We start from the raw sequence: 27,475 nt of genomic DNA on the forward strand, positions 1-27,475 counted from the left end.
CTTTTGAATTTTGCTTTTGTACCCAAGTAACTATTACTAATTTTTAAAAAATTTAATGAAGAAATTTTTAATAAACTTTTAATTAAAACTTTAATTATTTTAACTTAAAATAATTAAAATTAAACATTTTAATAAAGAATTGACTGATTGAATTGGATTGACTAGTAATTATGCATAATGTTTTAAAAGTGATCAAAGAATTACCACTAGTGACAGCTCTGGTTCTTTAAATGTCCCAAGAACATGCCACATAAACTGTGCCACAGCAAAGAGGAAACAGGAACAAAAGTAACAGAACACTGGAGCAAAAGCCTGAGGATAAGTCACGTAGTAGAAGAAAACAGTATGTGCACCAAGAAAAGAGTCCAGATAATGCCGCTGGGCTGAAAACATAGGTCTTACAACGGATTAGAAAAAGATAATTGCTCTGATTTTGTTTAAATGGGTAAAGAACCCAGATAATCCAGAAAGAAATAAAAGAGGCCATTGGGTACATGAAAACATAATCAAAATCCCAGTAATGAAGGAAATGAGAAAAAAATAGATTCATGGCTACCATCCTGTACTAGATCATCAAAGATGGAAAATAAGTCTCCTAGGGTATGAAGAACTGAATGTTCTAAGAGACAGTCTACCACATTTCTGAAGGGCAATCGGGCAATGTTTGGGTTTTTTTGTTGTTGTTGCTGTGTTTGCTTTGTTTTGTTTGCAGTGTCTGGGATCTAACCCAGGGCTTTACTGATACTAGTCAAGCATCTTCCCAGTGAGCCGCATCGCAGCCCCAGGTGATGTGTATTTTCATCTTTGACATGAGAGTTTCTCTAAGGAATTGATTGGACAGGAGTTCTCACAATACAATTGCATTCATTACTGCCTTGTTTATGATAGTGACCTGGGCATTTAAAAAAATATATATGGTATACCCAGTACAATTTCTTGCCAGTAAAACTGAGGACATGTATTTATATGCTGGATAATGATGCACTTACGAACTGTCCATTTGGTTGAAAATTCTGCAGCCACTAAATACTTGAAGTCTTCCTTCCCTCTGGTACTGAGGACTGAATCCAGAGGTGCCCTACCACTGATCTACATCCCTAGCCCTTCTCATTCTTTTATTTTTGAGACAGGGTCTCGCATTCTTGCCAAGAATGCCTTTGAATTTGCCATCGTCCTGCCTCACCCTCCCCAGCCGCTGAGATTGCAGGCATGAGCAGCAAGCCTCCTACAGTTGAAGACTATTAAATGCCAAAGGAAAATTCTAACAGTAAATGAATAAAGAAGGCTACAAGAAATAAAATGTGATCTAATTTACATAAAAATCTTACGCTTTTAAGTTTTAAAATATAGGAAGAAACTGCATCAAAATGTTTTAAAACACTACCCTATATAGTGGAATTCTGGATCAACCTTTTTACAAATTTCTAAATAGACCTCCATTACATTTACCCACCAAGTGTGAGTGTGTGTCTCCATGTCTGTACCTGTATCTACAACACCTTGGCACCATTTGTTCTTATTTGCTTTATTTCCATCTCTAACTCCTCACTTCTCTATCTAGGCAAAGAGAAGTCAAAAAGGAGGGACATCTTTTTTTCTGGCTTCCAGGGTTTAGGAAGAGTTAATTAACCCCTAACTACCTCCTTAGCTTAGGCGGAGCACTGACTTTAGATTGGCTGATGGTGACATCATGCCAGTGGCAGCAGCCAATCGTGGCGTTCCTACCTAGGAAGTCCCAGATGCCTCCGTGTTGCGGGGGGGGGGGGGAGTGTGGCTCGGCTCTGGAGAAGGGAGTCCCTCTGTGCACGCTGCACGCTGCGTCTCCACTCCGTGGTCCTGTGTCCCACTTACCTGGACCTTCGGGGCTTGGGCGTGCTTGTTGTGCACACAGCCCCCGCCTGGCTCCCCTCCAGGCCTCGCGTCCTCTCCTAGCCCTTCTGTTGCAGCTTCACCAGTTGCTTTCAGGCCACCGCTGTCGCTTGCTTGTTTTCCAGCGGGTGACCCTGGGTCCTGCTGACAAAACCCTGATTCCTAATCAGTGAAGGCGACTGCTGTCTTTTGTTGCCTGGCGCTTGGCCTCTTTCTGTTGGGACGCAGCCCAGCGCTTCCGTCCCCCTGGCTTTTGTGTTCAGGTTTCCCCTCCTGGCCTCACAGTTGTCAAAACAAAACCCGTGGCAGGGCACCAAGAGGCACCTCATTGCTGAATGTGACTCACGTTTTCTACAGGTTACCTTTTTCTGGCTGCCAGTTGTAAGGCTTTCTCGTTTACAAGACAAAGGAAGAAGTTGGGGGTGGGGGGCGAGGAAGGAGAGGAAAACAAAACTTGTGCATAAGCAAACCGTCCCCAAACCTCCATGGAGAACAATATTACTACGAAAGATTGTACAAGGTTGGAATTGCACCGGCTGGAGTTTTATGTTTGGCTTTAGTCGAGAAAACATTTCTTTATGTCTTAAATTTGTTTTCTTAAAGTGGCTTCATAGTGTTCCATCATATGTAATAATTCACTTAAGTCTTCCCCTACTGGTGGATATTTGGGTTATTTTCCACTCCTATTTTAGGTCTGTCACGAACAAGGGAGGCTCTTTTGTACATTTTTCTTGTGCCAGTGTATGAATTATTTTCTTAAATACAAGTTTAGTGAAATTGTCATTTTACCTAAAATATTTTGGTTAGCTTTCTTGTTACTCCAAATTAAATTGAAAGTCACTTAACCTAATTTTAGAAACAAAATTATAGGTAGAGTTATGCCTTGTTCTGGATTGGATTGTGAATGTCCCCCATATGCTAAAGGCCTAGTCACCAGCCTATGAGGCTTGTTGGGAGGTCAAATGTATCATCAAAGAGTTTTTCAAATGTAAGAAGAGATCAAATAAAAAACTGGGCTCCGAAAAAAAAGTATTAATTTATAAATAAACATGATTTAGACTTCACTTTACCAGTTTTGCAGTAGTTCTAATATGTTTTCAATTGGATCTCTTCAGTTTCTTGGCAATAATTATACCAGCACGTTTGCAGTGCATATGTGACAATGAGCTATATATATATATATCATATAAATACATATTTATATAAGTATGAATATAAATACATAAAAATAAATATATAAAATAAATATATTTTATACAAATATTTATATTTTATACAAAATATATATTTAATATATATTAAAATAAATTTTTTTAAAATAAGAAAATCCTTTTATATCCCACTTTGAATTCCTATCTGAAATTATTGTCAATCCTGTTTTCTTTCTGTGTGGCTTTGTATTGTTCAGAACCAAATTTCTTGCTACTGTGGTTCATTTGGTCATTTAGTTTGAAGTATTTTTGTAAACAGTTGATTATAATTTGTCTTAAAACTCTAATTTGAGAACCTTAGTTTTTAAATAAGACCATTTTAAAAATGTTTATTTGTTGGCATAGCAGCAATGACTTTATTTTGTGGATCTTTATTTACTTGATGTCAGTCTTAATGCATGTACTCTTTTTTCTTTTATATTTTTTCCTGTTTTGGAAGTAAACTGTGCTATTTTAAAAGTCTCTCAGTGTTTTAATACTCCCTTAAAATAAATGCTCAGTTAATACTTGTTTCAGCATCAAAGTACAGAATAAAACAAAATTTTTTTTTTAAATTCTTGTCCTTTCCACCCCTTTTCCTCTTTGTGAAGTAGTTTAGAAATTCTATATTTCCTTGCCTCCAAATGTTCAGGGTCTGGTTAATATGACCTGAAGTTATCTAATCAGATCATTGTTATTAAATTATACTTAACAGTATACATCATTTCTTCCGAGAAATATTTTTTGACAAAGTTAAATTATTCCAAGTACAGTTCATTGGAGATTTTATTTTCTGAACCTTTACATATTTGAAATCTTTTTTTTTTCTTTTTGTCTTCACAAAATTCGTCTAGGTATAAAATTCCAATGATTCACAATCTTTGCTCAAGATTCTATGCCTTCTTCCCCATTTATCTATCTTTTGGTAAACCAAACTCATTTTTATTCTTTTGCAAAAAACTAAATTTTTGTTGTTTTGTTTGTGCCATCCTGGATTATTAGAATTTACTTTGTATCCTGTAATTCGGAATGTGTCCCATGAATTTGAATCTAATTGTACCCATCATTTTAGTTCCACACCGTTCTGATTTTTGAAATTGATTTTTATTTTCTGCCTTCTATCTTTTTTCTTTCTTAAATAGAAAAGAAAAGCCCCTCTCCCAACTTCTGGCAATGCTGCCTGAATTTGCCTTCATGTTTCTTTCCCAGTTTCTGGCTTGTTACAGTTCTTTAGACACTCCCTCCACCAGCCTTTTACTTGTAAAAGTAAAGTAAGTGAATTTCTTACTTGCCTTCTATGGTTTGGGTCTGGAATGTTCAGCAGCTCATTCCCTTCTATCTTCAAAAAAAATTTACAAAGTAAACTCTGCTAACCAGGAGGCACAAACAACACAACAAAAATTTAGTTATTTGCAAAAGAATAAAAATGAGTTTGGTTTACCAAAAGATAAATCCACTGGCCATCATTAGGACCCATCGGATGAAGACATGCATAAGGCTGAGGGCATTGGATGCCCAGTACCTTCCCAGCTCCGCTCAGCATCAAGTAGGGTGATCTGTCTGGAGGTGGGATCTTCTGTGTCTACAGCTCTCACAACTATGAAAAAGCAGACTGATTAGAATAAAACATAAGGAGCTGGGTTGTAGCTCAGCGGTGGAGTGCTCGCCTAGCACGTGTGAGGCACTGGGTTTGATCCTCATCACCACATAAAAATAAAATAAAGATATTGTACTCACCTAAAACTAAAAAAAATAATAAATAAAACATAAATAGCCAGCTATAAGCTACAGACCTGCATGCATACTGGTAAGGGTTCTTCCTATCTTTGTTCTACTGCTTTGAAGAAATTATACCTCCCAGGATGCTAGATGTGATCGTTGGTTCCCTCTCCTCTGACCACCGTTTTCTTGGGCTTGCAGTAACTGAATGGATACAGCAAGACAAACAGAAGGGAACAGTATTCCTGACCACTTAAAAAAGCAGTTCAGACAAAAAGTTGATCTCATACAAGTAGAGAGTAGAAAGGTGGTTACCAGAGGCTGGGGAGAGGTTGGCCACGGGGGACTAAGTCATGGTTAGACAGGAGCAAGAAGCTCTGCTGCGCCATGCATAGTAGGGTGGCCACAGATAACAATGATGTATAATGTCCATTTCAAAAAGCTAGACGAAAGGAGTTTGACTGTTTTCCCCACAAAGAAATGATAAATGATAAATGTTTGAGGAGACAGAGATTCTTACCCTGACTTGCATCTATTGAACATCACCTGGCAGCTCAGAAATAGGTACAACTTTTATGCATCAGATAAAGTGAAAAAATGATTTTAAAAAAGATAGCATGGGATCAGTAGAGTTAGGACACGTATGGAAACTCCCCCAATTAAAATGATGCTGGGACCTTAACCTCAACCACGGGGAGGTCTCTTCCAGGTGAGGAGAATGGCCGGCTTCCACAACCTAAATTTTTGTTTCCCAAATTTACTTTCAACCTGGGGGTTGCTTCATTTGTTTACACTCAACAGACATTAATCTCAGCAAGCTTCTCTTGTCACCTGCTGTCGATGTCCTTTCCTGTTCATTCCCCACTGCTGAGACCAAGCCCTCTGAGAGCCACAGGGAAGACTCCAAGGACTAACCTATAGATACAACTCTGCAGCACAAAAACCACCACCTTGCTGGAACCCCAAAATCCAATGTCAGAACCTCAGTAGCACCCGTTCCTCAGGATGCAGAAGTGGGCATGGGTCTGTTTCCAGGTGGGCGTTAAAACTCCATCTCCCATGGGCTTTATAGTTAGGGGATTCCTCCCAATTTCTGCCAATATGTTGGACATGTGCCACTTTTGTGGGGGACAGGGGTTTTCATCTGTCTTCACTGGAATTGGGAGCAGCCGCACCAGGGCCGCCCACCACACACACAGCCTTACAGTGGAGTCAGTGAAGTATCTCCCAGCTCCGTCTCACGCGGCTCTCCGACAGCTCACTCCCTTCTACCTTCAACATGGTTTTTGTCATTATTGTCATTTTGTTTTCCTTGTCACATCACCTTCTTTGGGTTCCCATTCTGCCCTCAATTTACTTCTCTAACCAAACCCTGGGCACACTTCTTAAAGGGTCATTGCTCCCCAGGATTTTGTCCATCTCTTTATTTAACTTCCCATGTGAGAGCCCAGACTCCTGTGGCCTCAACAAGACCATGTGCCAATGACTCCTGACCCCATTCCCTCACATCCAGACCCTGAGTTACAGTGCTCTTGTGACAAATGGCTTTCTCCAGGCTTCCACCGGAAAGTCCCACAAGCACAGCACAAACTCACCTGCTCTCTAGTCCCTACCTCAGTGGCCACCACCAGTCACTCAAGCCAGAAGCCTGGCAGCCACCAGACTCCCAACCTTCCTCACCTAGAGCACTCTGTCCACACGGCCTGGCAATCCCACCCTGCTCCAGTATTTCCAAAAGCATCTCTCCTCTTTATCCCACACTCCCTACCTAGGGTCAGACCCTCAAACTGAATTGTCCCAGTTAGGCCACATTTACTGGCGTACAGCCTAGAAGGTGCTCTGGGATCTGGGGATATTAACTCCAGGAAATGGATTTGGTCTGGCTCTATGAAGGATCACTCATGGGGCTTTGATAAGCTTCCTGCATCTGTCTCACATGGTGGTTGGCTGGAAGCAAGGATTAAAATAGAACATACTTGGAATGCCTCTTGAGTAAACTGGAGGTCCACACAGCAGGTGGTCATGGAAGAGCAGCCTTTGCCAACAGTGGAGTTCAGGGGAGGAAGCAGAAGAGCCCTGGATTGGTTGAGCCCAGTGTGTGCCATGCCCTGTGGGGGGCGCTGTTCACATGCCTCCCTCCTTCCTCAGGCTCCATGCTGCTGCTGTTCAGGGAGCAGCAAGGGACAGACTTCCTTCCCTAGAACAGGGTTGAATGGAGTCTGGCTACCCTGGCCCTCCAACTCATTTCCATGTGCCTCTGTGTTCCTCCCTGGTCTACAGTGTTCCCAGACTGTCTGTTCTCTGCACTACATTATGCAAATCCCAGCCAGCCAGTATCCATAGAAACCAAATCTCCCATCTTCCCCAGCCTGCTCCCTGGCAGAGGAAACCCACCGGAGCAACACCCACAAACAAGGACAAACAACACCCCAGAGCAGGAAGGCTTCCCTTGCCATCAGACTCAGTCCTTACTGACCTGTCTTCCCACCCTCTGGTTACTGTTGGAAGGAGAAGGTGGGACAGGCCGGGGCACAAAGTTCTGTTCTTTCTGAAATCCTGAAGGGAATATTAATAAGCTCAGCTTCTCCCATCACTAACGATTGTCTTTGTCCAATCCAAATCACTATCATTAAGATCACCTTCACTGGGCATGAGTCAGTATTTGACATCATCTTCATGCATACAGCTACATGAACCATTTTGGAACATGACAACACAATTTCATTGTGCATGATACGATGACTAATTTTATGATTTGTAAAGATCTGCTCCTCTCTAGAATCTTCTGCTATGCCCAAAACATTATGACTCTTTTTCTCCAGGCTCAAAACATGAGGCAAAGCCTCTGGTACCACACCCAGATTCTTGAAGACTGTAGGCAGCTGTCTTCTCTTCTTTGGGACACATAGCTCTTGCCAATGACACGGGTGGACCTGGGGAAAAACATGCAAGTGTCCAAGTTGCCCTGTTTACAGAAGTTCAATGCTCTACCAAAGCTTCGCAGCTATGTGAGGACCAGGGCCAGGTGTAACGATAGTGAACTCAGCTGTCAATATTTGTCCAACTTCCAGAGTTTTACACACGTGCTCCCTTAAAGTCTATAACCACCTTAAGAGACAGGAACTCTTAGGTCTTTTCCACATGATGACACCAAGAAGCAGAGGGGTTGTCTCCCCCCAGGGTCACAGTGGTGGTCAGTATGAACTCTGGGCGTCCAACACCATATCCAGCCTTTTAGCCAATGGACACCTTTGGGAGGATAGAGATTTTAAAAAAAACTACGTTGAAGTCTTAGGTTTAAGGTTTCCATTTAGCTTTTCTCCTCTTGGTTTTAGACACCAATTATAATGCAATATTTAAACAAAAACCAAAATCCACCAATTGAACTGAGTGCATGAAAACATCCCAGACAAACCTCCCCCTTGAGAAGGTAAAACTATTTTAATAACATGCTTGGAGTTTTCTCCTCATGCTGGGTTGCTTACAGATACAGTATGGGACAATCTGCATTTTAATTATAGTGTGCTGGGCAGGGAGGGGCAGAATACTCTTGTAGACTATGTGCCATACACAGAATCTCTCTGTAAAGATGAAAAACAGATAGGAGGGACTGCCTACTAGGAGAGCTGAATGTGCAGAGGTGTGAGATTGTTCTAGTATATTTTGTACCTTTGGGTTTATTGCCATGTAAACAGATTATCAAACATACACAAGCACACATGTACGTGCCCACGCGCCACACACACACACGCACACACACACACACAAATTAAAGGCAAATTACTGCTTGCCTTTTTTTGTAAGTGCATTCCAGGTCTGTATGTTTAACTCTGAAACCTATTTTTCTTGGTTACTACAACTACTTTTCCATGTTATTGAAACTTTTTCACAAATGTTAAGTTGTATAGACATACTCTTGTCAAAAATCTGAAGGAAAGTAAGCATTCCCAACATAACTTCCACATCTCAGCTTCTCACTTTTCTTTGGGATTCATCGTGATTGTGAATCATAATTTCAACATGCAGAACGTCCCACTTGCTGAAGAATTAGCCAACAGTAATAAGCCTATACTAGGTTTAGGGTGGAATACTCGGCATTTTTCCAAAGTCTGCCTCACTGGATCCCTGAGAAGCCTGAGGCAGGTACTGTCACCCTCTTTCTACTTGCAGCAGATGTCCAAAAGCCTCAGGTAGCTTCTCCATCGCAGGGTTGGAATCTGGGTCCAGGATCCTGACCCTTGTTCCTTACCAAATGCTGCCAGTTGTTTTGTGGAGTAGTTGAGGACAGCTTGCCTGACCTGCAGGTCATACCTCTAAAAGGTTGCATGTTGATTAGTGACAGAGATATGTTCTGAGATGTGCACTCTTCAGCCACTTTGTCACTGTGAACACTGAGTGTGCTTACCAAACCTCGATGGCACAGCCTACTGCACATCTGGGCTGTGTGGTACAGCCCCCGCTCCAAGGCTGCAAACCTGTGTGCACGCTATTGCAGTGGCACTGCTGGCCACCGTGACACAGTACATATCTAAACACAGAGAAGGCACAGAAAGATGCTAATCAGAATTTTTCAGCCCCATTATTATCTTGCTCCTACTTTGTATTTATGACCCATCATTGACATGATGCATCCACACAAGAACCACCTACTGTGGCCTGGGACATCCCTGGACCTAGGATAGCAAAGGTGATAATGATGTAGTCCCTACACTTAAGCAGAGAAGATAGTCGGGTGCCTTCCAGCAGGAGGGGCAACACGCAATAGCAGCCCAGGAACCCTGGGCAGGATCTATAACAACAGAAGCAAAGTGGGCAGAAGCCTACTGGGGAGAGTTCTGTTAATATCTAAGGTATTGGGAACACTCCTGCCGGGCACCATCACTAACCATGGGGCTCACCAGACTGCCACTGTTTTGATAGTTAACCAACAACAATCCCATTCTGCCAAAACTTCACCCTTCAGAAGCAAGAAGGAAGAAAATGGCTATTACACACTGAGTTATGACCAAGTGATCACTGGTGCCAATGAGCAAGTTCAAGGAGCCAGAGGGGACTCTCCTGCTATTTGCCTTGGCACTCACAAGTCTGCTCCCCGGGCTCCCATCTAAAGGGCACACAATTAGGGGTTAGGGAAGATCTGCAGATGAGGACATAAGCCCAGGCAGGTAAGGAGTGTGCACACAGGTGGTGCAGCAAATATAACCAGAACAGTCCGAGTAACCAACAGCAGGTCACTATGATACAAATGGCCCTGTGAGTACCAGGCAGTGTGTGTGACAGCCTGGTGTGCCTGGAGCCATGTGAGATGGAGCCAGGACACCCAGTAGAACACAGTCCAGCCACAGTGAGCTCCGAAAGCTGCATTGCAGAAATGCACATGAGCAGGTCAGGAGTGGGGGCCACTCTGGGTGGCCACTGGAGACCAAAGGATGGTGCATCTGGTGGCAGCACATAGATGGATTCAAAAGGAGAATAAGACAGGCAGTGTACAGGGGGCTGCTGCCTCCAGGGTGGATGCCGGAATGAGGAGTAAGAGGTACAGGTGGGAGAGTATTCAAGGAAGACCCTTGGAGAGGGGCTTGCTGCCAACAGGATAGCCACCTTACCATGAGCATATCCAGAACCAAGGCCAGATGGTCTTAAGGGCAGTGTCAAAAGTAGGATTCCTAAGATCTGTAAGCAGCCGAAAAAAAAAAATACCAGACTGGACAATATCCAAATTAAAAAACTGGGGGTTTCAAAGGATGTCACCAAGAACGTGAATGGACACACCTAAAATGAAGAGGAAAGTTTATAAGTTCTATATCTGACAAAGGGATTAGTCTCTAGATTACATAGAGAACCCTTACAACTCAACAAAAAGACAACCCAGCTAAAAATGGGGAAAGGCTCTGAAGACAGTTCCCCCAAACAGATATACAAATGGCCAATAAGCACATGAAAAAGCTACTCGGTATCAGCATCAAGGAAATACAAATCAAAGCCAAAGCCGTACCACTTCACCGTCACAGGAGGGCTAAGTCAGAACACAGATCACAGTGCTGACAAGGGTGCTGTGCACCCGGAATCTGCACACACTGCTGGTGGGAGTCAAAGGCTGCATCGGAAAGCAGCTTGCCGGTTCCTCAAAAGGTTAAGAAGAGTCACCATAAGACACAGCATGTCTATGCCTAGGTGGACACCAAAGAGAAAGAGAGACAGATCCACAGAAAAATCTGTACACAGATGTTCCCAGCAGCACTACTCAAAACCAACAAAACGTGGAAACAGGCCAAATACCCATCAATTGGCGAACAATAAAACACAGTGCATCATTTCATACAACGGAATATTACAATAAGAATACATACTACAACATGGAAAAACTCTGGCTTACAAAAACACCGAAAGAAATAATGTCAAAAGAAAAAGCACATCATTTTTATTTCTTTGAAAAGGAGGCCTAGGCTATCCAAATTATCCTATATCTTAAAAAAAAAAAAACCTCGTAATAGCTTGGGTGAAAATAGTTTTAAACATTTATTCTAACCAACAAGTCAGGCTGATCATACAGAATCTGTACTTGACAGGTTAAACCCCAGCAGAGCACACACACTCACAACTGTTTGGGTCCCAAAGTGCATAGAGCTTTTTTTTTGGGGGGGGTGGGGGGTGGGCCTGAGAATCTGACACAAGTGAGCTCATTTGCCAACTGCCAAGCTGGCCCCAGTGGCATGTCACACCTGGTCCCTCCCCACTAGTTACATAACCAATGTGCACAACACACTTATAACCAGGACTCCTAATTGCTGTTTAGAACATCAGCTGTTATGAAGTGGGGAATCCAGGCTGGAACGTGCCCCTAACTATAACACGGTACCCACGGGACAGTATCTCCTTCCATGTTGCCAGTTCCCAGGACACAGTGAGCTGGAAATTAGAAAGCATTTGCAGGCATGAGAAAGGAAAGGTGGAGGTTTACAGTGGAGAGGAGAAACAGGAATGAAACCCAACAGGGAGCAAGCCAGCTGAGGTCAGTGACACGCAGCAGTGAGGACGAGGGACACTGCCTTCCTTCCCACTGCACAGCACCTGTTTTCCGAACGGCCTCCCTTGGATCACACCCTTCCTTTCTTCCTAACTGGAGAGGGCACCTCGTCCCTTCCCTTCTCATACTTTCACCAGAGGAACTCACCCCACAGAATTATAGAAGGACATGGTCTTCTAGTCCCACTGTCTATTGTACAGGTGAGGAAAGTGAGGCCCAGCGAGGGAACAGGTGCACAGCATATGATTTTAAGTTTGTTAAGTGCTTAGGAGCTCTTGGTTCAGAGGAGATTAGCTCTTGATGTACAACCAGATAAACTGGAGTTGAAGGATAGGGATGGGCAGCTTTGCCTCCTACCTTACAGGACCCCCAGGAAGATCTGTGCAAGTTTTAAATTAGTAACATAAAGCAGTAGCTAAGCTGAGCCCTGCACTGTTTGCTTATTTGCTGAATTCCTGATGTTCCGGTACTGGAGTGACTGCAGCTCCTAAGCTAGCCAATCCCTAGACAGCCAACAGGCCTGAAGGCTGCCTGTCCCGTGAGTCCAGCCAACCTAGACCATGGAATCTCACCACTTCCTGTAGCAGGCTCTCTGCCAAGTCAACATCTCCTGTCCTAATCATCTTAAGGCAGGTGCAAGAAACGAGGAGCTGTCCTCACACGCCAGAACCCACCCACTGCAACTACTCAAGACTGGTGAGCGTCCACCTGGTCTATGCTACCCCACCCATTCCTTCCCAGGAAAACCACAGCACAGGCTTTGCCAGCACCTTCCCCTCTTTCCCTTTGCATCTTGACTGACCCTAGTGCTTTCCTGTGTGGCTCCATGTGGCATGGCTGGGAAATGAGTGACAGACTCTTTCCAACAGCAGTCATCTCCTGATTAGTTGGTTTAACCATACCTGGAAAATAATAAAACCTACATTTTAAAACAGGCCTGTTCTAGAAGTAAACATTTTCTCCAGAAATTCTCAAATGAGGACTTAAAAATTCACACCCTGGGTAGAGCCTGGACCCAGTGAGGTACTTCCTGGATGGCTTTTAACTGAGCAGAGAAGGGACCAAAAATAAAGACGAGGCATAGGGCCTAGAGTCACAGAAAAAGGCAAGACGGAATGGCAGAGGATGCTGGCACCTCAAAAGGTAGTGGGCAGAGGTGCTGAGGCCGGGGGTGGGCTTCAGGAAGAGGCAGGAATCAAGCAAGCCCACGGCACAGCATCCAGCAGGCCTGGGCCAGTTCAGATGTCCAGCTCTTCCTTTATAGTGATGCGCAAGGGGCAGATGCTCAAGGGCTCAGGGGGCCCATCACCCCGCGCACCCCCAAGGTAAAAGTAGGGCCGCACCTCCCCGAAGCGTGCATGGAAGGTGTATAGGTGGCAGTTATGTTCAGCATCATAGAAGGACAGCTCGCCCTCTTCGCACTCCAGCTCCACACGTAGGCGGCGCGGGATGGCCAGGACCAGGGGCGAGGTGGCCGGGTCCGAGGTCACACAGTGGTCCCCCTCCACACCCTGCGTGCGGCACACGTACCAGAAGCCAGAGCGTGTGTCATGATAGCAGCTGTGTGAGTGGCCTTCTGCACCTGTATCTGGCTGCACCCGCACCACACCCACCCGCCAGCTCTGCAGGTCACCCAGGGCCACCTCCCAAGCATGGGAGCCCTGAGAGAAGGTGCAGGAGCCCAGCAGGCAGGGTGCTGAGGAGAAGCGCTCTGGGTTTTCCACCTGCACGCGGTAGCCATGGTTGGTGACGCTGGTGAGGTCATCAGACACCGAGAGCCAGCCTGCTGCAGTGTTGGGATCGAAGCTGAAGGGCACTGAGGGCAGAAGGGGGGCAGTCAGCAAACCTGATCCTCTCCCACCTGCCACACCAGGTGGTGTCCCCAGGGCCCCAAAATGACCACCTCAGTTCTAGTTGCCCTGGGTTGATGGGAATCATGGGTTCAAATGTATCCGCCAAAAGGTATGTGGAAATCCTAGCCCCCACCCAGTGGCCCAGAATGTGCCTTTATTTGGAAATGGGCGTTACTATAAATACAGTTAAGACGAAGTCAGACTGGAGCAGGGTGGAACTTGAACCCACCTTGACTGTGCCCTTATAAAAAGGGGAATGGAGACAACACATGAGGGGAAAAGCCATGTGGCAGAGGGTGAGGTGCTGCAGCTGCAGGTCAAGGGCAGCCAGGCCTGCCAGCCAACACCAGAAGGTAGAAGAGACACAGAGGGTCCCTGCCACAGGTTTCAGAGGACCACAGCCCTGCTGTCACCTGAGCATGAGCATCTAGCCTTCACAACCACGAGAGAATGGGTTTCTGTCATTTAAGGCACCCTGTGTGTGGTCCTTTGGTGACCTTGGACGGAGAAGGCCTTTCATTATACACGTTACAGTTCTGAATAGAGGAAGTATTTCTCTTTCTGAAGAGGACAGAGGGTCAGGGCCTGTATAGGAAGGTGGTCTGCCAGGAGGGGCTGCAGCCATCAGGCAGGAGGGAGATGACCAGGGTCAAGGGCCTGCTGGGAGGCCAGTGGAGAGAATGGGCAGAGCCTGGCAGAGTGGAGCTTGGCAGCTCTGAGCTAGCATGAAGTACTTTCCCTGGGCGCGAACACCTCCCTGAACCCCCTTACCAGATTTGATGGAACTGATCATCTTCTTCCACACGCGGTACTGCAGGGAGTCCAGGTACCGGCAGGGGTTGATGAGCATGCCGGGCTGGATGGGCTCCGGCTCCACGGTGCAGAAGAGCCTGTGGAAGGAGGACTGGGCATGGTGGGTGCAGTTGGGGCAAAGCACCTGGGCTGATCTGGGTTCACTGGAAATGGGCAACAGGCCTTGCTCCCTTGCCTCAGGCCTAGGTTTCCTGGTCGCCTTCCCCAAGACAAACCTGGATTGGTCCAGGAACCGACTGAGCTGCCACACCCTTCAGGATTCAGTAGGAGGGCTCATCCCGCCCCAGCTGGGAGAGATAGAAATAGGAGGTTCTCCAACACGGCTGCCATCCTTGTGGACAGAAATCACACTTACACATCTGCTTATGGGATGTGTAACAAATTGGAAGGGACCTTAACAGTGCTCTACTCCAACAAAACCAAGAGGTCTCAGTCCTTTGCTTGAGCACCTCTGATGACAGGGAACTCACTACTTCCCCTACTTCCCAAAGCCCTCTCTTTTATCTTTGGACAGCTCAGACAGGGACATAGTTCTTAATTATTCATCCCAGAGAACCCAAAGCCATCAAGGCACACGAGTGTGCAGGCCAAGGGCCTGTCCTGAAGCTCTCAGAGGGAGGAGGCTGGTCAAGAAAGATGTCTAAATGTTAGAAGGCCACTGAGAAGCATGAGTCGATGCATGCTGCTCTCCCTCCCCTCACAGTGGCTGGAGACCCTCCATGCCAGCCAGAATCGAAGAGCCTCAAAGAAAAGTCTCTCCATCTGGCAGTCCCCACCACTCCCTGCGGATCCCATCAGCTGGCTGCGTTACCTGCCTGGCCCTGGAGCCACTGGATTTTGCACCTTTGGTGTTTCTGCCTGCTCTTCCCCTCCCCTCCACCAGACTTGGCAACTTACCGGCGCTTTCGGCTCTTGTGTTTCTGAAAGACACAGACACAGACACAGAGAAAGCATGGTAAGTTTCTGACCTCAAGAGGAGCCATGCACCCCATGTTCATGGATCAGAAGACTTAATATTGTTAAGACATCCATTCTCCTCAAGCTGATCTAGGTATTCAGCAGAATTCCTTTCAAAATCTCAGGTACTTTCTTTGTAGAAACTGACTCTAAATTTCATATGGAAATTCAAGGAACCCCAAAGAGCCAAATAATCTTTAAAAAGAAGAGTAAAGTTGGAGGACTCACACTCCCCAATTTCACAGCTTATTATAGAGCAACAGTAGTCAAGACAGTGCAGGACTAACATGTGGGCAGACGGGGAGATCAATGGAAGGAACAGAACTGAAAGTCCAGAAGTAAACCCTCACATTCACTGTCAGCCAATTATCTATGAGGGCAGCAAAATCATTTAAGAGAGGAATGGTCTTTCCAACAAGTTGTAAAAATTGTTAAAGTACACAATAACATGTCAAAGAATAAAGGTGGACCCTAACTTTATGCCATATTAAAAAAAATGACATAAAATACATCAAAAGCCTAAATATAGGCTGAGAAAGAACTTGTGCCTAGAACACAAAGAATTTTTACAACTGACAAAGAAACAACCTAATTAAAAAAATGGATAAAAAAGTAGAATTGATACTTCTCCAAAGAAGATCTACAAATGACCAATAAGCACATGAAAAGATGCTAAATATCGTTAGCCATCATGAAATGCAAATCAAAATAATGAGATACCACTTCAAACTCAATGGGATGGCTACTTATAAAATATATATATAAAGAGTTGGCAAGGATGTAGAGAAAGTAGAATCATTATTCACCGCTGATGGGAATATAAAACAGTGCACTTGCCTTGCAAAAGAATCTGGCAGCTCTTCAAAGGGTCAGAGTTACCAAAGAAGCTAGCAACATCCAAGAGAAATGAAAACATGTGCATATAACTGGTACATTAGCTGGGTGTGGTGGCGTGTGCCTGTCATCCCAGTGACTTGGGAGGCTGAGACAGGATCACAAGTTCAAGGCCAGCCTCAGCAACTTAGACCTCAAGCAAGTCAGCCAGACTCTGTCTCAAGATTGAAAAAAAAAAAAAAAAAAACAAGCACTAGGGATGTAGCTCAGTGGTAAAAGCACCCTGGGTTCCACCCCCAGTACAAAACAAACCAAAACCCTGGTATATGAATGTTTATAGCCCATAGCCCCATTACCTACAAGAGCAAAAAGTAGAAACAACCCAAATAATCACAAATTGATGAACAAATAAAATGTAATATACAATGGAATAGTATCATTCAACCATAACAAGGAAAGAACTATTAGATGCTAAGACATGGATGAAGTTTCAAAATATGCTGAGTGAAAGAAACCAGTCACAAAAGATACATATTATATGACTCCATTTATGTGAAATGTGTAGAATAGGCAAATTAGGTAGACAAGAGAGATTGGTGGCTGAAAGGCACCAGGACAGGAGGGATAGGAGAGTGACAGCTAAAGGATTTGGAGCTTCTTTTTGGGTGGATGAAATGATCTGAAATATAGACTGTCATGATGGTTGCACAACTGTACAGGGCTGAAATCAATGAACTGTATGTTTTAAATAAGTGACAAGCTGGGTGTAGTGGTGTGGGGCTGTAGTTCCAATTATTCGGGAAGCAAGAAGATCACTCGAGCCCAGCAATTTGAAGCCAGCCAAAGCAAGAGTGAGATCCTATCTTTTAAAAAGCTAAATAACAACAACAAAAATGGGTGATTTACACAGTGCAGTATGTAAATTGTATCTCAATAAAGCTGTTATTTAGAAAAACAAAATCACAAACCAAAATCATTGGCAGGATGAAGATTTCCTTAGCAGAATCTTCAAGGAAAGAACCAATTTAAATCCATTGAGTGATTCTGTAATCAGTGCCCTCTGATGAAAAGGCATATCATGGCTTGACATGAGATGGTCAACCCACAAAGGTCCTCCCCAGGATGGGACACACTGCTGGAACACAGTATTTGCCACCCACCCCCACCCGCCATTCCAGAAGGTGAGCTGTCGGTGGTGAAGAGGATAGCGTGTCGTCTTGATCATCCTGATTTACAAACCAGCCTTCAAGTTACAGAAACTTCTCTGCAGGGCCCAACGATGCAATCAACCAAAATGAGAAAAAAATTAACTCAATGGCATTTGTTTTTTTAAGTGAGAATGGAATCATTCTTAAGAGAGAACAAGCCATATTTAAATATAAAAAAAATCTGATTTTGAAAGACCCCGTTTACTAGGGGTAGAGAGAGAAGAAACCAAGGAGGGCACAAAAGCAAAGAGAACAGGGGGAGCGAGAGAGAGGGAGGGCAGGGGAGAGAAGAGGCTGGAGACGCCACCCCGTCACGCCTGTGGCCTCTGACTAGCAGCACACCGATGACATCCCTCAGGACCAAAGCCAGGAGGCCACAGGAAGACTGGCATGGCGGGGCTGGTGACCATGGTTCTCTGGTCCCTGAACATCCGTCCCCATCACAGAACGCAGCGGCCGCGCTCCTCACCATGAGAAAAGAGATGTCGTCTTCCTTCAGTTCCATCTGCAGCCGCTCAATCTCGTGGGCCAGCACCTCCGTCTCTTCTGTGAGTTGCTTCATCTTCTCATCGGCCAGGAGCTGCTTCTGCCTGGTCTCTTGAGCCACAGCGTCCAGAACAGCTTGCTCCTCCACCCTCAGGAACTCACGGAGCTTGTCGAACTCCTGCCGGATGCGGCCTTCCAGCCACGCAGCCTCCACCTGCAGCAGAGAGCAGAGTCAGTGACTCAGACCTGGGGAGCCTCTGCTGTCCCCAAGCTGGTGACCTTCAGACTTTCAGAAAGAATCCTATGTAGAACCGTAGAGATGAAGCATCGACGCAAGACTTGACTAGCACAAATTTATAAGTTTAAATTTCAAATGGGAGGGCATAGAAGCTGTTTTGATAATTTTTTAGAAATCACTGGTCAAGCACGGTGGTGCACGCCTGCAATCCCAGTGATTTGGAACACTGAGGCAGGAGGGTTTCAAGTTTAAGACCAGCCTCAGCAACTCAGCAAGGCCCTAAGCAGCTTAGTGAGACCCTCTTTAAAAAAAAAAAAAAAAAGAAATCACTGCTTATTGATGATAACCCTAGTCCTGTAACCTCGTCACACACAACAGTCTGTATCTCATTTGGGTTCTCAATAGCATGGAAAACCCTGTGTGACAGAAGTGAATTATTTCAAATAGCAACAATTTTTAAAACTTGTTTGCCTTCAAATCTTTTGCCCTTAAATATGTCTGATCCAGAGGGTTTACTAAAACAGTGGGAAATATTTAACACTCAACCATAAAAATGTGGACATTCTAAATCATAATCACAAAAAATATTAAGAAAATGAGACCCAAACCATACAAATACTCAGAGAAAAAGCAAAGAAATACTTCTTGCCTGAGAATAAGAAAGAAATTGCTTAGCATAATATGAAACAAAAAAGACTCAAACAATGAGATACATGAATGTACATAAAAGATAAGCTTTAAATGGCAAGACCTTATAAGCAGGGTTAAATACAAGCATGTAATTCCAAAATGATTACTGTATAAATGACCCCCCCCCCAAAAAAAAAACCCTGAAAATAATTCATTGAAAAAGAAATGACAAACTGGGAAAAATGTTTCAATGTATTCAACAAACTAGTATTAGTCTTAATATACAAAGCACTCCAAAAATCCCATGGGAGAAAAGACAAATATTCCAAGAACAAAAAAAGGATATGAATTGGCATTCACATCATTCACAGAAGAAATCTATACTGTGAAAAGATGGGCAAACGAGAACAGACCTCCTAGGAAGAATGGAATCTACTGATTCTTCTCACACAGGACAAGGAAGGATGGAGCAAAGAGGAAAACTCGGCAAGAGCCGAGGCAACTCCAGCCACTGTCACACTGGCAGGGACAGCCTCATGGTAAAGGGGTAAACGACAGAATGTATACTCAGTGACTTGGATTCAGAGAATTTACAGGAAAAGCACCCATCCAGCTAGAACTCTGGAGGCCTCAACCTGACCACCTTAAGAACCCTGGCCTCCACAAGAAGCCTAAGAGCTCTCTGCTGCCTGGCATGGAGAGATGGATGCACCCCCACTTCCCCCCAGTCCAGCCCCACACCCACAAATGTAGGTATTCTGATCATGGAAATGTACAGGGAAGCATTCCCCTGGTGAGCAAACTCCTGGGGGGTAACAGGCACCTTGTTTCCCACCTTTAGAATGCCCTGCAATCTCTCTTAAATATAGCTAACATATATGCAATGTCTAGCTGGTATGGCAACGCCCTGAGAAGCCTCTGTGTTAGAGGCTCATCAAACCTCGACCTTGATTGCAGGCACATAGTTCCTTGGAATAAATTATTTGCTAGATAACTACAATGTTTCACCAAGCTCTGCTGCTCCTGGAGCTGCCCGCCTAACAGTAACTTCAGACAATGGACTTTCTTGAGAACTGCACAAAGCTCCTACATTGCATACTATAACTGTAAAATTTAACTGCAGAATAAGCAACCTTACTGATACTCTAAACAATAATGTAGTTATGGTACTGATGACCAAACGTAACTTATTGGTATAAATAAACGTGGCCACTTGGACACCTTCCCTGCCTCTGCACCTCGTCTCTGTGTCTCCCTTTATTATTTGTTTACACACAAAGCCAGCCAAACAGCTTTGGCCATGACGACATGGGTTACAGGGCAGAAATGAAGCCTGATGACTCCATGACAGCACCAGAAGAACACCACAAACGGTGTCCTCCAGAAACGGCAGGCTGCAATCTCATTTGTGGACTGGAATCTCGGTCTGTACTCATGGCTCTGACCTAAGATGATCAAATGGTGTCACTCTGTCAACTCAGCTTCTTGGTCTCCAAAACATCACAAACGTTGAATGGCCTCTCTCTGTGGGCACTCAAGATGCATTACCTTATCTCAAAGTTTCACAAAAATCCTAGGAAGAGGGAATTTCTTTCTACAGGTGAGTGCATGAGTTTGGTGGGGGCCGAGGGATCTGCATGTAGACACAGGGTTGGATTTCCAAGGTCAGCCTGCAGCTTACTGCCCTGGCCTCTGTATTTCACAGCCCTGACTCCTGCTCTGCTCCTTCAGCTTCAGACAGGCTAGTTTCTGACTGTCTCGCTGACCCTGGCTCTGGTCTCTCACCTTCTGAGAGATGACTGCTTCTAGTAATTACCACCAAGCTGCACTCATCTCAGCCACAGCTGACACACCTGGTTCGGGCTGCTGGGCACTCCCCTGAAGTCCCTACAGTGCCTGAGTGGCCAAGGACTGGGCTCAGGGAAGCCTCCTAATATCTAGCTATGGAACCAGCCACAAGCTCATTACTGGTCCCCTACAGGTGCCCAGACCTTCCAGACATTGGGAATGTGCTCACTTTCCTTGTATTTTGATGACAGGGGACAAACTAGAAAACAACAAGATAATGAAGTGTCTTGAAGAAAATGAGGGAGACCTGAAGCAGGGTAAAAGGGAAGGGCTAGTCTGGGTAGCAGCAGGGAAAGCTTCCCAAGGGACGTGTAAGCTGAAATTTTAAAGGCATCTTTGACTATAGGGCCAGGGGAACAGCTTTAGCTCATTTAAGGGACAGAGAAGGCCACAGAAGTGGCAGAAGCACAGAGCACCAAGCCACAGAACAGCAGATGAACTTGGGGCAGGCAAGGGGCAGATGATAGCCTTGGCCATGGGAAGGAGTCTGGACCGCAGTCTGGGACACGGAACTACACTAGTGATTTTAAGCAGAGGAATGGCACAGCGATGTGCTTTTCCAAAAGACCACTGGAGTGCTCAGAGAGTGGAAAGAACAGAACAAAGAACAGAAAACCAAGAACAGAAGCAGGGAGCAGGCCAGGAAGGAGGAGCAGCAATGCAGGTGGAGTTCGATGGACATGTGTGGTTCAGAGACAGGGAACAGGGCTGTGGTGGAGTGGACACGGGCACTGAAAGGACACCAGGAATCACAGGAGCCCAGTCGGCGGGGGCCTGCACGGAGTGAATGGCGAAAGGCAGCACACACTGAGGTTATTCTTAGATGACAGTGCAATGGCACGGGTGGCTTCTTAGGCCATGCCTGTGCTGCTGGCGTGCCATGCCCAGGTCTTCAGTGAGGCAGTGTAGCCCAGTCAGCAGCTGAGAGCAAGGCTGTATGAGACTTCCAAGTCCACAGCTAGCCCATGGGCGGCATCAACAGAGCCAAGGCCAACCCTCCCCTGCTTCTCCCTGGCTGCACGCTGGGTCCAAGCACTCACCTGATTGTGCTTGGCGATGGCCTCGTAGGAGCGTCGCATGGCCCAGAAGGCCTTGGCTTTCTCCCGCAGTGTGTACTCCATGTTTCTACACTTGGCCTGATGTGGGGAATGAGAAGGAGGCAGGGAGGCAAGTTAGGACTGGAGGCCAGACAGGGAGGACAAACACGACATTTATAACTGGAATTCCACTTTGACAAGACCATGAAAACAGCATTTACTGAACCTGGTCCATGCCAAGCCCCTGGGGCACAGCTGAATGTTAGTCCTGATCTCAAATCATTTCTTTATAATGCTAAGGGCCTTCAGAAGTCCTGTAGCCCAGCTCCCTTGTCCTATGTCTGGTACAGGGAACAGGGCTGAGGAGGTAGAGGGGCCTGTTGTCTCTCAAGCTGGCCATAATACAGCACAGAAGGGCATCCTGCTCAGCCTGGGACTGGTCCAGGCTGAGCTCTGAGTCCCTGAGCTGTGGGGATAAGACAGGCGGAGGGACCACAGTCTCCCTTTGAAATTTTCCAGACTGTACTGGTCTGAAGTCACTAACCTTAGGGGGTCTGACCCCCTCATTTCCCATCAAATGAAGTTATTTCCCATAAGGCCTTCTCTAAACACTCCCTCCAGACCCCTCCTTCTCCTGACATTCTCATATTGCTTAGATCATGTGACAGACTTTAATTGTCAAATTCAAATATTTATCTCTTCAGTAGTTTTTGTTTTTTAAATTTTAATTATTGCTTCTGAACTTTCTGGACTCCCTGAAGAACACTGTGAATTTTAGGTTGGATTCCTACATTTTCATCTACATTGTGAGAAACCTTTACATATATTTTCTTTTGGAAAAATAGTAAATATTCTAATAATAATAATCTAATATTACTAATATTAGATTAATTCTAATAAAAATAATAATGATTCTAATAATAGTACTGGTAAATTACCATCACCATTTATGGAGCACCTACATGTAGCAGGGACAGTGCTAATGACTTAATACCAGTTTCCTACCTGATAAGAGGGATATCACTATGGAGCTCATGGGTTGACAAATCAGTGCATGTCAAGGGCTGAGAAGCAGGCAGGCACACAGTATGTGCTGCAAAGTCTAGCTCTTAGTACCAATAAGTAACACTTGTGAGCCAAGAAATTTAATTCTCCTACCAGATGTTCCAGGTTTCTTAATGTACAGCATAAATGCTAAGATAACCTCATCTAGATCTCATCCTTATCCAACTCCAATTTGTTTTCCAGATCTTTCTTCCCCCTTGATATGCAGACTCATCACACAATAGGTGTTTACCATGGTGCCTACTGCTGGGACCTCTTCACTCAGGAGCCACAGTGGGCAATTGAGACTCCCTCTCTGCCGGGGGCGCAGGCTTAACAAGGAGGCAATGACCATCCTCTATTGCAACAAGGGATCTGCCAGGCTTGAATTGAAAGCTGAGGACCCAGAAAGTAGTGAATAGTTAGGAAAGGGCAGAAAGAACTAGAAGGGGAATGTCTTAGTCCATTTTCTGTTTGCAGTAATACAACAGCATAGGACAAGCTATTAGGAAACAGGCTGATTCTGGCTCAGAGTTCTGAGCTGAGACTTAGGGCCATGTCTGGTGACAGTCTTCCAGAATAGCTGAGTTCCAGTATGGGTGAGGGCATCACACAGTGGGAAACAGGAAGTGCATGCGAATCCTGTTTCTTCCTTTCTCATAAAGCCACCAGGATGGTGGGGGCTCTGACACTCCTATCTAATCCTACTCAAAGGCTCCACCTCTAAACACCAGTCACATTAAGTTTCTACCCTCTTAATACCTTGCAATGGGGATTAAATGTCAACCTGAATTTTTGGAGAGGAGAACCACATGCAAACCATGGTGGGGAGACCCCTGAATGTGGCTAAGAGTAACTGGAATCCCTCGGTTGACACTTCTCAGGCTGATTCTGAGAAGGTAGCCCCAGGCAGGGGACCAAGGCTTCGGGAGGACCCACATCAAAGTCCAGAGGCATGTATAAGAAAGGGGTCCAGACAAGGCAGTTAGAGGCCTGGGCCTCGGAGAGAGTTTGGAGTGGGTCTGGTATTAAAAACACTAAACTTGAGTTCTGACCCGAGAATTTTACCATGTTTACCCCAAAGCTGCAAAAAGTGCATGAATTTTCCCAAGTTTCCATTTTCTCATTAGTAAATGTAACTATCTTCACAGTCCCCTGGAAGGGTCTGTGTCTGAGTATTTTGTGGATTTGCAAGTAGTCTAAGAGAATTCTGAGTTAGTGTTTTCGCTGAATGATGAACAAAACAAAACCCACCAAGATAAGCCCATCTTGAGTTACCTCATACACAGTGTGACACATGCTCTTGGTTCCTACAACATCAGCACCAGCATGTGTAAATGGCACTAGTCTGTATGAGTGTCATGGTCTTGGCCTAACGAGGGAAGAGCAGTACATTCAGCAGGTAGAGAGTGTATGGGTGCTGTAAGCTGGCCAACCATGTGCCATGTGCATCATCTGAGTTTGAGTTTCTGAGTTCTTCAAACAGGGAAGCTTTTGACTCCTGAATCAAGCCAGCACTTGGAACACAGTAAAGAGAATCAATCAAAAGGATCTCTGCCAAGAGTAAAGATTTAGTTTCAGCAAAATAAAATCTTATAATTAATATTTTAACTGGAATTGTATAGATCCTAATTTTGCTTGGACTTAATCTGGCAACTTCCTTTGGTTTATTGCATATCTGTGATATAGGCAAGAGCAATTTATATGTTTTGTGCTTGTGTGTACCTACATGGTAACATATTTAAGCCACACTGTTGGAACACTTTTTCCTTTAAGAAGAGCAGGCACGTTGTTCAGGTTTGAGAAACACTGCGCTCCAGGACTTCCTAAGGTCCCCCAAGCACTTGTATTCTTTCCAGAGCTCTGTTTAAACATTTCCGTTATATTCCAAAATTTCCTAAGTCCTTCTGGTCATATCTCACACCAGGCAAACTCTTTAACATGTCCTTGGATGCCCTGTGGGATCTGTCCCAAACTTCTTCATTCCTCATGTAGAATGTCCTTCGGTCACTGCAGGCCCCACCCAATGCCCCCACTACTGCTACTGGCCTTCCCTTACTCCTCTGGGCCTTCAGGTCTTGTGAAATCAGATCTTCAGAGGTTCCTTCCCATGACTCAACAGACGAGAAAAGCAGGCCTTCCTCTTAGAGTGTCCCATCCTTCACTGAAACTTCAATTATTAGTGAGAGTATTCAACTGTGCCTGTCAACTTCATCCAGGCAGGGTTTCTAGGACTGGACTGTATTCTGCTGGACACACTGTGCCCAGCACATTGCAGGTGTTCAACCTATCTGCTCTCCGCACATTGACAATGATCAACAGCCACCCAGATGCCTGCTTATCCAAACACAGTTGGCTGCCCACAGCTCTGGGATCAGAGCACCAGCAGCACTGAGAGAAGGCTCTCTCAAAGCCCATGACCAGAGCAGGGACCAAACTAGGCCCAGGGGAAGTCTACCTACTAGCTCTGTGACTTTGGCAGTTACTTAAACTGAGACTGTCTTTATAATGTACCTCATTACACTGTAAGGTAGGGATAACGCTACTACCTACAGCAAGCTGAAATGCTCCACAATCCTGCAAGGCCCAAGTTCTAATCACTACAACCATGAATGTTACGGCAAAAGGGATTCTGCAGATGACGGAATTAAGGATCTTGATACGGGGAGATTTCTCTGGATCATCTGAGTGGGTCCACTGTAATCACGAGGGCCTTATGAGAGAGGTGGTAGTCAGCCAAGGAAGGCAATAAGATAACTGAAGCAGAAGTCAGAGTCATGCTCCCTAAAGATGGAGAAGACAAGGAAACATGTTCTCCCCTGAAACCTCCATAAGGAATGCAGCTGTGCAGACAGCTTGAATTTGGGCCTTCTGACCTCTAGAACTACAATCAACTTATGCTGTTTTAAACCACTGTGTTCGTGCCAGTTTACTGTGTCAATGATAGAAAACTAACACACCCAGCCTTGTTGAACGTTTGTGAGCATTACATTTGCTAACATGCACATGCTTAAGAGAATCTAACATATAGCAAGTACTCAACAAGTATCCACCCTCATGATTTTTAGTTTTGCTTCATCCTTAGATGGTGGCCAAAGTGAACTTTTTTCTAAAACATACTATCTCATCACAACCCCCCCCTACCAGGTCTGAGAATCCCACAGGGCTCCCCACAGCCAGCAGGGCTTTTGACCTAGCTCCTTCTCACAAGGCAGTGGAATGGGAGGGGGGATCCCATACTGCTCCCCCCAGAACCACCACGCATGTCCAACCATGCAGAACCATGTCTTGTCTACTAACTCCTGACTTCCCCCTCTAAAACATGAACTTCATAAGATAAGGGGCTATCTCAGGGACCTGAGCACCCAGAACAGGTTCTGGCACACAGGAGGCCCTCAGCTCACGTTTGTCTGGTAAATGAATGAGTCGCATCCTGAGTCAAGCAGCCAGGCTCTGCTTGCATTGTCCTCAGCTGCCCTGGACTAGACCATTCCCTGCCTCTCAGGCATCACCCTGAGGGCCCACTGGCCTGACACAAGGCTCCATCTGCATCTCCATCCCGTTGTAACCACTGAAATTCTCTAGGTGCCTGGAAAGTCAGGTTTCCCCACTTCCAGACCCTTCCAGACACTACTGTCTCTGCCACATACCTTCCCTCACTCCTTCCCCAGGCTAATAGCTCCACAGCTATTGGAACTCTCCGCGTTAAGATGCTAAAAGAATGATAGAGAATCAACCAGTGGGCCTGAGCCAAGGGCCTCTCCCCGCAGTTACACAAACTTTGGGATCAGCTGAGGACGGTGACTGAGCTGCGGAAACCTTAAGGCTCTACATCCCTTGCCAGGTCCTGGGCTCCTCTCCCACTTCTAAACTGAGCGTTCGTGGGCGTTACCCACACTGGTGCAGCTCAGAGGGACCTGGCCACCGCCGCTCAGAAAGGGGCGGGGCTGTCTGGAGAAGGGCGCTGACCCTGTCTCCCACTTCCTGTTTGCACTCTCTGACCCATCCTGGGCCGGCCTTGAAGAAGGCAGACCCAACAGATAACCACATTCGCGGTGGGGGTCTTGAGGAAGCCCCGGAGCTGGAGCGGGGAGCCCGGGAGGCCTGAGCACGCGCAGCGCTAGCAGGCTGGAGGGCGGAGCCCGGGTGCAGGGATGCGGTCCAGCCCCGGCCACTACGAGTGCGCTGGATCACTGGGCGCTCACCGCCACTCTTACCCGAAAGTCGTGGGCAGTGTCCTTCACTGGCTGCATGCGATGTCCCCGGTGGCGGGGGTCGGCCTGGCATGAGCAGCAGAGCAGCTCCTTGTCCTCGAGGCAGAAGAGACTCAACTGGCCGCGGTGCAAGCGGCAGAGGCGCGGGGATCGCGGGCCTGTCCAGCGCGCGCCCTCGGCCTCCTCGCGCAGCAGCTTCTCCACCAGGTTGTTCAGGGTGTGGTTGGTGCGCAGGTCGGCGGGTGACGCCCGGTCCTTGCACACGGGGCAGGTGGGCGCCACTTGCACTTCCCAGCAGCGGCTCACGCACCCGCGGCAGAAGTTGTGGCCACAGTGCAGCGTCACCGCATCGCGGAAGGGGTCGTAGCAGACGGCGCAGAGCAGCTCCTCTTTGAAGGAGCGGGAAGGCCCGGGGGACGCGGCGGGCCCGGGCTCCATGACCCATGAGCTGCGGGATCCGGCACCGGTAACTTTGGCTTGCGTCCCTCCCACCAGGCAAGTCGCCGAC

The 27,475-nt window shown here is 46.0% G+C and overlaps 1 protein-coding gene across 6 annotated transcripts; it reads right to left on the reverse strand.

The window, feature by feature from the left end:
- Positions 1-3,449: 3,449 nt before the first annotated feature.
- Trim35 (tripartite motif containing 35) lies at positions 3,450-27,475 on the reverse strand. 6 transcript variants are annotated; one of them, XR_003581544.2, is made up of 8 exons: positions 26,971-27,475; positions 21,713-21,808; positions 17,940-18,170; positions 15,369-15,391; positions 14,430-14,548; positions 13,149-13,621; positions 12,608-12,707; positions 11,172-11,687 (listed from the first exon to the last, which is right to left on the reverse strand). XR_003581544.2 is itself a non-coding variant. In XM_027926942.2 (7 exons), the coding sequence occupies exons 1-7, from the start codon at positions 27,403-27,405 to the stop codon at positions 13,044-13,046; spliced, it is 1,269 nt and encodes a 422-aa protein (XP_027782743.1). In that variant the 5' UTR covers positions 27,406-27,475; the 3' UTR covers positions 11,172-13,043. The 6 variants fall into 6 exon arrangements, 4 of the variants coding, with proteins under 4 accessions (XP_027782743.1, XP_027782742.1, XP_027782741.1 ...); XR_003581543.2 differs by lacking the exon at positions 11,172-11,687 and adding an exon at positions 3,450-7,711 and having other exon boundaries at positions 12,608-13,621; XM_027926942.2 differs by having other exon boundaries at positions 11,172-13,316; positions 13,530-13,621.

Source organism: Marmota flaviventris, chromosome 3 (assembly GCF_047511675.1).
Source record: "Marmota flaviventris isolate mMarFla1 chromosome 3, mMarFla1.hap1, whole genome shotgun sequence".
NCBI lineage: Eukaryota > Metazoa > Chordata > Mammalia > Rodentia > Sciuridae > Marmota > Marmota flaviventris.

Bases quoted from the DNA above. Each gene is read 5' to 3' on its own strand.
- Trim35 (XM_027926939.2), bottom strand. From the start codon at position 27,405: ATGGAGCCCGGGCCCGCCGCGTCCCCCGGGCCTTCCCGCTCCTTCAAA. The intron at 18,171-21,712 runs GTGAGTGCTTGG...TCTCTGCTGCAG, and splicing joins CCATCGCCAAGCACAATCAG to GTGGAGGCTGCGTGGCTGGA. The intron at 13,622-14,429 runs GTAAGGGGGTTC...TTCTGCCCTCAG, and splicing joins GATCAGTTCCATCAAATCTG to TGCCCTTCAGCTTCGATCCC.